A 14,619-nucleotide genomic window follows, 5' to 3' on the forward strand; every position below is an offset into this window, starting at 1 on the left:
CTACTGATATGTTCTGCTTCCTTCTCATGGCCTCCCTGAACCTAGAGGAGGAGAAGAGAGTGGATACAGATAGTATATCTTTAAATACTCAATGACTTTATCCAGATGCCACTGCTATCTTAGATATATAGTACAGGTAACAGCCAAAATAATGGAAACTATTGAGTAAATGAGGGATACAAAGTATATTGAAAGCAGGCTGCGCTCCCACACAGGTGTGGTTCCTGAGTTAATTAAGCAATTAACATCCCATCATGCTTAGGGTCATGTATAAAAATGCTGGGAAGGCCATTATTTTGGCTACCATGGCCATGCCCCCATCACTAAATGGTTTGATGTGCATGAAAACGATGTAAACCATATGCCATGGCCATCTCAGTCACCAGATCTCAACTCAAATGAACATTTAAGGGAGATTCTGGAGTGGCGCCCTAGATAGCGTTTTCCACCACCATCAACAAAACACCAACTATGGAATTTATTTGGAAGAATGGTGTTGCATCCCTCCAATAGAGTTTCAGACACTTGTCGAATCTATGCATTGAAGCTGTTCTGGCTCGTTGTGGCCCAATGCCCTATTAAGACACTTTATGTTGGTGTTTCCTTTATTTTGGCAGTTACCTGTCCATTGTCCAAGTAAAAAAATGTATAATGGAATTTTTATTAATTTTTTTTTTATTTAACCTTTATTTAATTAGGCAGCTAAGAACAAATTGTTGATGGAAAAGCTAGTAGAACAGAGGAAAGAAAGCATAGCTAATATAAAATGTTGATCTTGGTTTTTAGCAGTACTGTATGTCTCGTACACCACATACCTGTAATTCTATTGTGAGCTGATTTAATGTTTCTTCCACAGGTAGCTCCTCTGTGGAGAGAAAGACACGAGAAAGAGATTACTACAGCATAGCTCAAGTCTACGAAGTATCATACATTATTTTGAACAACAAAATAATTGACTTGATTGATTGCCACATAGACATAGCTAAATATTGAGGAAATGCTATTGTAACATGTTGTTGCCTCACCTATTTCCACTTGGTCCAGCTGTGGTATCTCCTTCATCAGAGTGGTGTAGTAGGAACGTAGGCCTCGGTGTACCACCAGTAGGAGGCGACAGAGTCTACCATGCCACGTGTGAGCTCTCTGAAGACAGTTCTCACTGGGGACATAGAAACTACCCTGGGGAGAGACAGGAGGGAGGAGAGGGGAGAGACAGGAGGGAGGAGAGGGGAGAGACAGGAGGGAGGAGAGGGGAGAGACAGGAGGGAGGAGAAGGGAGAGACAGGAGGGAGGAGAGGGGAGAGACAGGAGGGAGGAGAGGGGAGAGACAGGAGGGAGGAGAGGGGAGAGACAGGAGGGAGGAGAGGGGAGAGACAGGAGGGAGGAGAAGGGAGAGACAGGAGGGAGGAGAAGGGAGAGACAAGAGGGAGGAGAAGGGAGAGACAGGAAGAAGGTAGGAGAGTGGAGAAGGAGAGGAAGAGTAGAGAGAGAATAAACACATGGAAGAGGGGAGAGATACAGGAAAGGGGAGAAGGGAGAGACGGGAGAAAGGAGAGACAGAGAGTAGAGAGACAGGGGAGAGAGGAGATACAGAGAGTAGAGAGACAGGGGAGAGAGGAGAGACAGGGGAGAGAGACAGGGGAGAGACAGGGGAGAGAGGAGAGACAGGGGAGAGAGACCGGGGAGAGAGGAGAGACACAGAGGAGAGAGACAGGGGAGAGAGGAGAGACAGGGGAGAGGAGAGACACAGAGGAGAGAGACAGGGGAGAGAGGAGAGACAGGGGAGAAAGGAGAGACACAGAGGAGAGAGACAGGGGAGAGAGGAGAGACAGGGGAGAGAGACAGGGGAGAGAGGAGAGACAGGAGAGAGAGGAGAGACACAGAGGAGAGAGACAGGGGAGAGAGGAGAGACAGGGGAGAGAGGAGAGACACAGAGGAGAGAGACAGGGGAGAGAGACAGGGGAGAGAGGAGAGACAGGGGAGAGAGGAGAGACACAGAGGAGAGAGACAGGGGAGAGAGGAGAGAGACAGGGGAGAGAGACAGGGGAGAGAGGAGAGACACAGAGGAGAGAGACAGGGGAGAGAGACAGGGGAAAGAGGAGAGACACAGAGGAGAGAGACAGGGGAGAGAGGAGAGACAGGGGAGAGAGACAGGGGAGAGAGACAGGGGAAAGAGGAGAGACACAGGGGAGAGAGGAGAGACACAGAGGAGAGAGACAGAGGAGAGAGGAGAGACAGGGGAGAGAGGAAAGACACAGAGGAGAGAGACAGGGGAGAGAGGAGAGACACAGAGGAGAGAGACAGGGGAGAGAGGAGAGACAGGGGAGAGAGGAAAGACACAGAGGAGAGAGACAGGGGAGAGAGGAAAGACACAGAGGAGAGAGACAGGGGAGAGAGGAGAGACAGGGGAGACAGGAGAGACACAGAGGAGAGAGACAGGGGAGAGAGGAGAGACAGGGGAGAGAGGAAAGACACAGAGGAGAGAGAGGGGAGAGAGGAGAGACAGGGGAGAGAGGAGAGAAACAGAGGAGAGAGACAGGGGAGAGAGGAGAGACAGGGGAGAGAGGAGAGACACAGAGGAGAGAGACAGGGGAGAGAGGAGAGACACAGAGGAGAGAGACAGGGGAGAGAGGAGAGACAGGGGAGAGAGGAGAGACACAGAGGAGAGAGACAGGGGAGAGAGACAGGGGAGAGAGGAGAGACAGAGAGGGAGAAACAGGGGAGAGAGGAGAGACAGAGAGGGGAGAAACAGGGGAGAGAGGAGAGACAGGGGAGAGAGGAGAGACACAGAGGAGAGAGACAGGGGAGAGAGGAGAGACAGAGAGGGGAGAAACAGGGGAGAGAGGAGAGACGGAGAGAGGAGATACAGAGAGAGGAGAGAAGGGGTGGAGAGGTGAGACGAGGGAGAGGAGAGACAGAGAAAGGAGAGACAGGGGAGAGACGAGAGACATGGGAGAGAGGAGAGACACAGAGGAGAGAGACAGGGGAGAGAGGAGAGACAGGGGAGAGTGGAGAGACACAGAGGAAAAAGACAGAGAAAGGAGAGACAGGGGAGAGACGAGAGACATGGGAGAGAGGAGAGAAAGGGGAGAGACGAGGGGAGAGACGAGGGGAGAGACGAGAGACATGGGAGAGAGGAGAGATGGGAGAGAGGAGAGACACAGAGGAAAAAGACAGAGAAAGGAGAGACAGGGGAGAGACGAGAGACATGGGAGAGAGGAGAGAAAGGGGAGAGACGAGGGGAGAGACGAGGGGAGAGACGAGAGACATGGGAGAGAGGAGAGATGGGAGAGAGGAGAGACAGAGAGAGGAGAGACAGGGGAGAGACGAGAGACATGGGAGAGAGGACAGACAGGGGAGAGAGAAGAGACGGAGAGAGGAGAGACAAGGGAAGAGACAGGGATGAAGAGAGACAGGGAAGAAAAGAAAATGTTGGTTACTCCGTCTAGATCAAAAGATAACGAGCTGCTAATGACGGCCAAGTTCACATACTGGGACTTTACGGCCTCCGCAGTAAGAACCGATGAACTCCCTCCGTGTAGCCTTGTAATTGACCTTGGTCTGGAACAGGACCTTGTTATGGACCTTGTTTACTGAGTTAACACCAATGTGTAAAGTCTCAGTAACTACCGGAGGATCAAATCATCTTTTGGACACAAGCAGCTCCTAAACATAGCTTATTACCCAGTAGTAAAACACATGGATGTGGTCGTGGCACTGGAAGATGTAGAAGACAGGAGCAGAATGACCTTTAACTAACCCCACACTACCCAGTAACCACAAACTACCCAGACATCAGTAACGATCACTGGTGATGTTTCATACAATATTTCTTACAGGGAAGGTAATGGATCAAATCTGTCCCCCAATGATGTTACTGTGTAGTTCCATTTTAGGGAAAGTATTCCTATTTCTCCCCAGCAGGTGGCTCTCTAACCCCAAACTCACAGAGCATTCACTGGACAATCAAATTCATCCTATTCTCTGTACAGGCCTGTAACCTACAGTACCAGTTCTGGTCTCTTCTGCAACCAATAGGAGCCACAAAGCCCAGCTACTACATATCCAGGTCAAGAGTAAGATTGTGAAAGAAGTTATTCTAGTCAAGGACCCAAACAACACCCATCGGGTCAGATGCCGGCTGTCATCTTTTTAGAGACAAGGCAGGGTCAGGTCAGACTGGGACAGGTCACCTCTGACCCCATCCCAGTTCCAACACACACAGGCCCCAGCCCTTTGGGACGCTCCTGGCCCCTGTCACAGTTCCCTGGGTTGGGTCCATCTTCTTGTGACTGGCTGGTTGTTCTGGCTGTTTTGGCAGTTTGTTTAAAAGCATGTAAGGGGAAAGGGGGAGACCTAGTCAGTTGTACAACTGAATGCTTTCAACTGAAATGTGTCTTCCACATTTAACCCAACCCCTCTGAATCAGAGAGATGCGGGGGGCTGCCTTAATCAGCATCCACATCTTTGATGCCTGGGGAACAGTGGGTTAACTGCCTCGCTCAGGTGCAGAATGACAGATTTTTACCTTGTCAGCTCGGGGATTCAATCCAGGAACCTTTCGGTTACTGGCCCAACGCTCGAATGCTGGTGTGTGGATAATGCCTGTGTATGTGTGTTAGTTTCAAAGGCATGTAATGCTGGTGTGTGGATAATGCCTGTGTATGTGTGTTAGCTTCAAAGGCATGTAATGCTGGTGTGTGGATAATGCCTGTGTATGTGTGTTAGCTTCAAAGGCATGTAATGCTGGTATGTGTGTGGATAATGCCTGTGTATGTGTGTTAGCTTCAAAGGCATGTAATGCTGGTGTGTGTGTGGATAATGCCTGTGTATGTGTGTTAGCTTCAAAGGCATGTAATGCTGGTGTGTGGATAATGCCTGTGTATGTGTGTTAGCTTCAAAGGCATGTAATGCTGGTGTGTGTGAGTTTGAAGGCCAACTATAATTTACCTGGGGGCAGTAAAGCACAGGGCCCTATCATCAATGCTGTACTCTGCTCTGTAATAACAGATACTACTGCTGGATCCTCCACAACCAGGAAGCAACACCTGTATGTTTACTTTCAGAATTCCTTTTACCTTTATAGAGGCATGCTGGGATATGGGGGTTGGGACTTGAAGCAACTACAGAGGCAAAGAACAAAAATAGCTATTTCTTTCACTGTGAACGCAGTCATTATCCCCTCCCCCACAAAGCAAAACAGTTTCTTCTTCACTGACAATGGATGAGCTGTGTTCTGTTCAACCTCTACCCAACTCGTAGTCTAAGAGTCTCTACACACTTCACTCTGTCGATCGGCATCTGAGCGTGTGCAAGGGCGGAGTCCGATTTCTTGGAGCAGCGCGCACTTTTCTCCACGTCGTCGTTGCGTTCCACCCAGAGAGGAAGTCCGCCTTGTGTAGTGTATACCCACTAGGGGACTTGGGGAGCCAGAGTAGCTTACCAAGCAAGAGGGTCCGAGACATTCTGTATAAATACAGTAGATGTGTTTTTCTTTGGATACTGTATTACAGTCTTCTTAAGTCCCATTTGTCAGCAGCAGTGTCATGTGAAGCTGGCAGTCTGCTCCTGGAACACAGGGCTGAGGACTCAGGTGACATACTGGATCGGATGGCTGCTGCAGTGCACCGTGGGAGACCTAGTCACGGGGGGTCCATCTGCTCTGATAAAAATAGACCTAAGAATTACTGAACACGAACATGAATGGGAATTCCTAATCTAGTAATTCTATTTCTATGGCTCACTTTACATCTACATACAACGGGAACAAGGGACAAGCCAGCAGCTTGTCAGACAGACAAGCTGGTAAAAATAGCAGGACAGGTCTCTCTCTCGCTGAAAGACTGTGTGCTTTCAGTATTATTTGAAGATATCCTGCCTTATCCTCTTGCATTGCTACTTGACATTCTCAACCACCCTACCAGGGTCGAAGACGAGTATCTCACTCTTAACAGGGGCTCTCAGAAAATGTATCTTTATCTCCTCTGATATTTCTGAGATACACATTATTTAAACCAATGAGGAAACGTGAAAGGTCAAAATGGAAAAAGAAAGGCAACATCCATTTCCTGCCCACCACAAGAGAGGCAGCACCACTATAATTCAGCTGATACCGATGAAATTTTCCAACGACACGTGTCCAGATTGTGCAACAACGACACTCTTAATAATGAATAAAAAAGTGAAAAAGTAGCTTGGTTAGCATGGAAACACTCCAGCAGTGAAAGTGCTGAAAATGTGCTTATACCCTCCAGGTAGAAAGCCTTAAATAAATAAGGGCTGGAAGAGAGGAGAAAGGGAGAGAGGGATGGCTCACACACACGCATGCTCTCTCTCACACACACACACACACACACACACACACACACACACACTGTGCTCTGTACACATTTCACATGCAGGTACATTTAAGCTACATGGCGGTTGGAGGAGAACTCATTACGGGGATCAAACATCGCCCCCCCGCCGGGCTAAATGCAGTGCTTATTAAAGCTCCCTGTTGGAGGCGCTGTGTAAAACCCAGGAACAGGGGGGCCGAGCCTAGGGTGTGTGTGTGTGTGTGTGTGTGTGTGTGTGTGTGTGTGTGTGTGTGTGTGTGTGTGTGTGTGTGTGTGTGTGTGTGTGTGTGTAACCAAGGAACAAGAGAGACAAATAGAGAGGAGGGGACTGCGGGGGACAAGCCCAACTCTCATTAAGATTTACTGCTTAGTCTGCGACGTCTGCCCACAGGGCCGAAGGGCTGGATTGGGGTGTGGTAATGAGGCACATGTTTGTGTGACCAACAGGTTTTCCAATCACAGTAGTGTCCGACCATACAGGAAATGACCTAGGCTGGATGAGACACATCGTAATGATCGAATGAAAAATAGCTTCTCTTTTTGATGTACACAACCATATAGTTATCACTCACACCCGCACACACCCCTCACACACACCTCATACAAACACGCACACACACCTCAAACACACACCCTCACACACCTCCAGAAGCGAGAGACACGTGAGTGGTGTCTGATGTATCAATCCAGCTAAGCACTTTCTCTGGCTTCCCACGGCTCTCACCCCACTAAACGAGCCTTTACACCTGTAGAAACCCTCACTAGTGTATACTATTATTCTTAGTCTTCTTCTCCAGAGGCAGATGAACCCTTGTTTCTCCTCTAGACACCAGGCTACAGTAGCTTAGCCTGTCTCAGTGTCCTGCCAGCCTCGGGCAGTGTCCCAAATGAAACCCTATTCTCTACAAAATGCACTACTTTTGACCAGTGTCTTGGGCTCTGTAGAGCATTATATAGGGAATAAGGTGCTATTTGGGACGCTGCCTCGGTGTCCTGCGAGGCTGGTCTGGCCATGTGGGTTAATGAGACATTAATAGTACTCATCATGTGGGTCCATGTGGGGGACTAAAACTGTCTCTAATACTTCTAGAGGGACCTGGCTGATAACCTGGCCTTACAATAGTGTATATATATAGAGAGAGAGAGAGAAAGGGAGAGAAAGAGAGAGAGAGAGAGAGAGAGAGAGAGAGAGAGAGAGAGAGAGCGAGCGAGAGAATGAAAAAGAGAGAGAAAGAGAGAGAGAGAGAGAAAGAGGGAATGAAAAAGAGAGAGAGAAATAAAGAGAGAGAGAGAAATAAAGAGAGAGAGAGAAAGAGAGAGAGACAGAGGAAGAGTCACGCTAACTGACCCATACACAGGTGAACATGTTTACCTGTGTAGCTACTGCAACCAAAAACACACAGAACACACACAGATAGAGCTTTGATTCAGATATTCTGTCTCCTGGTTCTCTCATCTTCAGTGTGAACTCTGTAGGCTGCTTTCCCAAATTCAGATTGCCCTTTCGAATCCTTTAAAGTCAAAGACTAGGCTTGTTTGGGTTGATCAATTACTGTCCTCTGTAAAGTTTATTGAGAGACCTTGTAATCATACACTTACAATGTACTTTGACTTGAGTTGACCGTACCTCTGTGATGACAGGTTTGCAGTATCCAGCCCCAAACATCAGGTTCTCCATGGATACCCCCATGGCTGACGCATCAGTACCGTTCTCTGGAGAGCCCTTCCCCAACCAGGAACCCTTCCCTGTACGGGCAAAACTATGGAGAGGGGGATGGAAAGAGATAGAGAGGGGGGGACAGAAAGAGAGAGAGAGAAGAGCAGTTAGTCCTTATGTAATCAATAGAGCTCTCAGAGTAATGGTTAATCAGGGTAATGGATGGCTGAACATTCACGTTAAGATATTGGCAGCAGGATTTATCACTTAAGTGTTAAGAAAACTATTTATTAAAGTAGCAGGCCAGTGGATGCACTCTCAGAGCAGGTTGCCAAACTAAACCCATTCTAACATTAGAGGAGATACGTGGTGTGACAGCTAAGTAGTGAGCATCAGTGTGACATGTTGGTGGTAAAGTAGATAAGCACGGATCACACACACACACACACACACACACACACACACACACACACACACACACACACACACACACACACACACACACACACACACACAGTATTACCTGATGAGCGGTTGATGCAAGGCCACCAAGGATGCGTGTATGGAAACAGAGATGACGGACAGGTGGAAGTAGTCGAACATCACAGGTACATTGTGGTGGAGACCTCTCCTGGGGTGAAAGTGGAGACCCAGGGTTCTACTGCTGATGACTGGGACTGTCACGATGTCCCCTAACCTAGAGACAACAGAGTTAGTATGTAACCCAGCCTGAGGACAACAACAGTGGCAGGTCATGTCAGAACATTATACAGTCACAGCATCATACATGTGCCAAGGATAGCAGATGCCAGTTTTAAATGCATTGTGCAACATTGCCAACTATTACCTGTTTAAAGGACATCACGTTATGGGTTATTTAACTGCTATTATCCAGCTAGGACAATAGTCAATTCAAAAAAGCATCCAAGTATGGTGAAAAACGAATTTCCCTCTGGGGCAATAAAGTTGAAAGTTGAAATTGGTCATGTTCTACACACACTAACACTGGGGGACTCCAAGTAGTATCAGCTCTGAGCAGCAACGTCTGAGAAGTTGTAAGGGCTCCAAATGGGATGTTTAATGAGCCATCCAGGAGCCATTACAAATCATCTATCTGTGGCCCACAGTACCTACTGAGCACAAACACAAAGAGGTCACACTTGGAGGGACAGATCCAAATATGCAGATCCAACAGTAACTCATCCTTTATGCGCGCACGCACGCACACACACACACACACGCACACGTGCACACATGCACACACGCACACACGCACACACACACACACACACATACACACACACACACACACACACACACATACACACATACACACTCATACAACACAGAGACGTGATATAGTAGTGTTTTTAATGGACTATTGTTTTTTTCCTGACTATGCAGTCTGTCAGTCTATTAGAGCCAGAGGCTTTTCACTGGCAGGACATCATTAAGACCTGGACCTCAGCACTACTAACTGAGGACCTCTCAAAACTGAGGAGAGGGAGAGAGAGATGGGGAGGGAGGATAGGAAGAGAGACAGAGTGATGGGGAGGGAGGGAGGATAGGAAGAGAGACAGAGAGATGGGGGAGGATAGGAAGAGAGACAGAGCGATGGGGTGGGAGGATAGGAAGAGGATAGGAAGAGAGACAGAGTGATGGGGAGGGAGGGAGGATAGGAAGAGAGACAGAGAGATGGGTGGGAGGATAGGAAGAGAGACAGAGCGATGGGGTGGGAGGATAGGAAGAGGATAGGAAGAGAGACAGAGAGATGGGGAGGGAGGATAGGAAGAGGATAGGAAGAGAGACAAAGAGATGGGGTGGGAGGATAGGAAGAGGATAGGAAGAGAGGCAGAGAGATGGGGAGGGAGGGAGGATAGGAAGAGAGACAGCGTGATGGGGAGGGAGGGAGGATAGGAAGAGAGACAGAGAGATGGGGAGGGAGGGAGGATAGGAAGAGAGACAGAGAGATGGGGGAGGATAGGAAGAGAGACAGAGCGATGGGGTGGGAGGATAGGAAGAGGATAGGAAGAGAGACAGAGCGATGGGGAGGGAAGATAGGAAGAGGATAGGAAGAGAGACAAAGAGATGGGGTGGGAGGATAGGAAGAGGATAGGAAGAGAGACAGAGAGATGGGGAGGGAGGGAGGATAGGAAGAGAGACAGAGAGATGGGGTGGGAGGATAGGAAGAGAGACAGAGAGATGGGGTGGGAGGATAGGAAGAGGATAGGAAGAGAGACAGAGAGATGGGGTGGGAGGATAGGAAGAGGATAGGAAGAGAGACAGAGAGGGAGGGAGGATAGGAAGAGAGACAGAGAGATGGGGTGGGAGGATAGGAAGAGGATAGGAAGAGAGACAGAGAGATGGGGTGGGAGGATAGGAAGAGGATAGGAAGAGAGACAGAGAGATGGGTGGGAGGATAGGAAGAGAGACAGAGAGATGGGGTGGGAGGATAGGAAGAGGATAGGAAGAGAGACAGAGAGATGGGGTGGGAGGATAGGAAGAGGATAGGAAGAGAGACAGAGAGGGAGGGAGGATAGGAAGAGAGACAGAGAGATGGGGTGGGAGGATAGGAAGAGGATAGGAAGAGAGACAGAGAGATGGGTGGGAGGATAGGAAGAGAGACAGCAATGGGAAGAAAGACAAAAAAAAAGTGCCAGAGAAAAGAAAATATGTAACCGAGTGTGTAACATACTGTTCCTCGTTGTCTGTGAAGTGAAGGTCCAGCTTCAACTGAAAGTCCACTTCGCTCAGAGCCTCTTCCACCTGTGAGAACAGAAACACAGTCACAATATCAACAAGACTGGATCAACCTCAATTAGACAAATCTGCAATAAAAAAAAACATATTTGGGTAATAAAACATCCATATCAGTGTAACAATATTATTGTGAGACAATAAACCATAAGGAGCTGTTAATGTGTCTATGGTATTGTCATTAGTATCTCTACGATATCTTCTGCCTTACACACACACACACACACACACACACACACACACACACACACACACACACACACACACACACACACACACACACACACCCTGCTCTGTGTAGTAGAACAAACAGCTCTGTCAAATCCTATTGATATTCTGATTGATTAAACACATGCTCTGGGGAAATTGAGTTCTATTTTTGTCCTTCTTATCAGAGTCTGAGGGAAGAAGAGGGAAGGAGAGAGCGAGAGAGAGAGAGGGACATAGAGGGAGATGTGGGAGAGAGAGAGGGAGAGAGAGGGGGAGAGGGGGAAGAGAGGAATGGGAAGGAAGGAGAGAGAAGGGCTAGAGAGGTTAGGGGGAGAGAGAGAGGGAAATGGAGAAAGTGAGAGGGATAGACAGAGAGAGAAAAGGAGTTAACCTCTGGAAGAAGAGGGGATGGCTGAAATCTGATCTACCCTTCCAGCCCACATCCCTCTCTTTCTCACCTTCACATAAATAATGTGTCATGCATTTAATGAAAAATTCTAAATTTAGGAGACTTGCCAGGTAGGTAGCCGACTTTAAATAAATAAATTAGGAGAGCTGACCTGCCATGTACCCAACAAGCTGAAGATGAATCTGATGAAACCAGGATTCCTGTTTAACTCTGTAGGTTAGGTTGTAGGTTCCTGTATGTACAGTTGAAGTCAAAAGTTTACATACACTTAGGATGGAGTCATTAAAACTCGTTTTCAACCACTCCACAAGTGTCTTGTTAACAAACTATAGTTTTGGCAAGTCGGTTAGGACATCTACCTTGTGCATGACACAAGTAATTTTACCAACAATTGTTTACAGACAGATTATTTCACTTATTATTCACTGTATCACAATTCCAGTGGGTCAGAGGTATACATACACTAAGTTGACTGAGCCTTTAAACAGCTTGGAAAATTCCAGAAAATGATGTCATGGCTTTAGAAGCTTCTGATAGGCTAATTGGCATCATTTGAGTCAATTGGAGGTGTACCTGTGGATGTATTCAAGACCTACCTTCAGACTCAGTGCCTCTTTGCTTGACATCATGGGAAAATCAAAAGAAATCAGCCAAGACCTCAGAAAAAAAATTGTAGACCTCCACAAGTCTGGTTCATCCTTGGGAGCAATTTCCAAACGCCTGAAGGTACCACGTTCATCTATACAAACAATAGTACGCAAGTATAAACACCATGGGACCACTCAGCCGTCAACCCGCTCAGGAAGGAGACTCGTTCTGTCTCCTAGAGATGAACGTACTTTGGGGAGAAAAGTGCAAATCAATCCCAGAACAGCAAAGGACCTTGTGAAGATGCTGGAGGAAACAGGTACAAAAGTATCTAGATCCACAGTAAAACGAGTCCTATATCGACATAACCTGAAAGGCCGCTCAGTAAGGAAGAAGCCACTGCTCCAAAACCGCCATAAAAAAGCCAGACTACGGTTTGCAACTGCACATGGGAACAAAGATTGTACTTTTTGGAGAAATATCCTCTGGTCTGATGAAACAAAAAGAACACCATCCCAACCGTGAAGCACAGGGGTGGCAGTATCATGTTGTGGGGGTGCTTTGGCAAAGGTGTATGTAAACTTCCGACTTCAACTGTATATGATACTTCATCAATAGCTGTCTGGCAGCTCCACAAGCTTCCTCAGACTTTCTCACCCATACTGCTCAGTCTGGACCACAAGCAAATCCCTTTCAGATCCAACAAGTGAAGGGTTTTATTCCAAAACACTATATATCCATTTTCAGAAATGTTCATAAATTAGCTTTTTTTAAAGAAATTATGAAAGTGATAGGTGTGTTTTTTCACTATCTAATCATTAAATGACAGACGTATTTGTTTAAAATCTAGCACTTAGTTTCTATCACTTGATGGTTTCATTTCAGAGAGACAAATTATCCAGTTTTTTTGCTAAATGTTATATATCTGCCTCACTCTCAGAGAAATAAGTAGTACTGCTAGGTTTTACACAGTGAAATGTAAGAAATAACTATATTTCTAATAAAGAACTGTACAAATGATACATTTGTAACATCAATTGGTTGATTTAGCATTTGGGAAATAAACTCTTTAAGTGGTTAAATTGACCGTGTGTGTGTGTGTGTGTGTGTGACTCACCCTCTCCCCGTCCAGCAGCAGGTGGACCTTGAAGAGCATGCGGTCATCAACGTTGACCTCTTCGTTTCGGTAGAGGATCTGGAAGATCCGGCTGAACACCGTAGTGTCCTCATGGACCCCATCATGGACCCCCGCAGAGCTGAAACTACAGTCACCTAGGGGGAGGGGAGAGAGCATCATCAGCAGTATCATCATCGTCATCATCATCACCACCAGTGCTGCCTCTGCCTATGTGCGAACTATGTGCTGCGTGCAGGGCCCGTGGCAGCTAGGGGGCCCCCGATCAAAATATAATAACTTGTCTGTCTGTCTATTTTTGAATTTATTTTTTGGAAGTCAGTTGGGATCTCAACTTCTTATTGACAGTTAGAATAGTAGAATACACAAGGTGCAATTTCGACATTTGGTTGTGCATCAGCAATTTTTCTCTTGTTATGTCAGTCACTGATAGTCACTCAATTAGCCCATGTCAGCTAACATTATATCGATTGCTAGATAAGTTAGTCTAGCCAGTTATCTAAACCTTGTAGTAATCATGGCTGAATTACTGACCAGGCATGCAAGGTACGTGCCTGGTCACATTGATTTTGTTAGTCACTCTCACTCAGATATCATATGAACCTGGTATAAGTCATGGCAAAATGTGTAGAATTGCAGGAAATTAGCTTTTAAACTGCCAAAAAATGTATCCACCAATTGATTAAATGTGTATAATGGCAGAGAATTAGCTTTAAAACTGCCCAATTTTCTCTCAGCCTATGGCAAAATTAATACAATTGCATGAAATGTGTTGTTAAACTGCAAAATGCTCTCTCTGCCCCATGGCAAAAAGTATAGAATTGCAGGAAATGAATTTAAATGTTTTGCCAGCGAGGTGGTTATGCCCCCCAACCAGATCTCGCTTAGGGCTCCAAAAGGCTAGAGGCGGCCCTGATCATCATCATACATGACATACACATCACCATTCCCATCACTGTCATTTCATGTCCTCCACATAATTGAGGCTCAGAAGCAGTGCTGAATGGATTATATACAATCTGACATTTCTCTGGGTGTCACGACTTCCGCCAAAGTCGGTCCCTCTCCTTGTTCGGGCGGCGTTCAGCGGTCGACGTCACCGGTCTTCTAGCCATTGCCGATCCACTTTTCATTTTCCTTTTGTTTTGTCTTTGTTTTACACACCTGGTTTCAATTCCCCAATTACATGTTCATTATTTAACCCTCTGTTTTCCCCATGTTTTTTGTGCGTTTGTTCATTGTTAAGTGGTTGAGATTTCTGTGAGCTGGTGTGTTTCCCTGCGTGGAAGGATTTTGTTGTTTTATTCGAGTAAAGGAAGTTTTTACTCAGTTCTGTGTCCTGCGCCTGACTCCATCCTACCCGCTGCACACTGACACTTGACACTGGGTATAAAAATAAATGGTTTTCCAGTAAATCTCTATATAGTCAGTGGTGTTTTCTGCTTGTTTCTGTAGAGTAGATGTGAGACAGCAGCTGTCTGCAGCTGGCTGCTGGAGGTGCAGCTGTGATAGACCTTTGTGAAGG

At 46.8% G+C, this 14,619-nt stretch overlaps 1 protein-coding gene across 1 annotated transcript in view; it reads right to left on the reverse strand.

Annotated features, from left to right (window-relative positions):
- Window positions 1-14,619, reverse strand: part of LOC106570218 (protein FAM135B) — a 58,484-nt gene that overhangs the window by 14,146 nt on the left and 29,719 nt on the right. Inside the window, exons 4-9 of the mRNA XM_014142305.3 lie at window positions 13,077-13,231; window positions 10,691-10,761; window positions 8,519-8,692; window positions 7,966-8,098; window positions 1,026-1,179; window positions 816-865 (exon numbers count right to left, since the gene is read on the reverse strand). Coding sequence (XP_013997780.1) covers window positions 816-865; window positions 1,026-1,179; window positions 7,966-8,098; window positions 8,519-8,692; window positions 10,691-10,761; window positions 13,077-13,231 — 737 coding nt within the window. The remainder of the gene's footprint in view (window positions 1-815; window positions 866-1,025; window positions 1,180-7,965; window positions 8,099-8,518; window positions 8,693-10,690; window positions 10,762-13,076; window positions 13,232-14,619) is intronic.

This window comes from Salmo salar, chromosome 14 (assembly GCF_965601325.2).
Source record: "Salmo salar chromosome 14, fSalSal1, whole genome shotgun sequence".
NCBI lineage: Eukaryota > Metazoa > Chordata > Actinopteri > Salmoniformes > Salmonidae > Salmo > Salmo salar.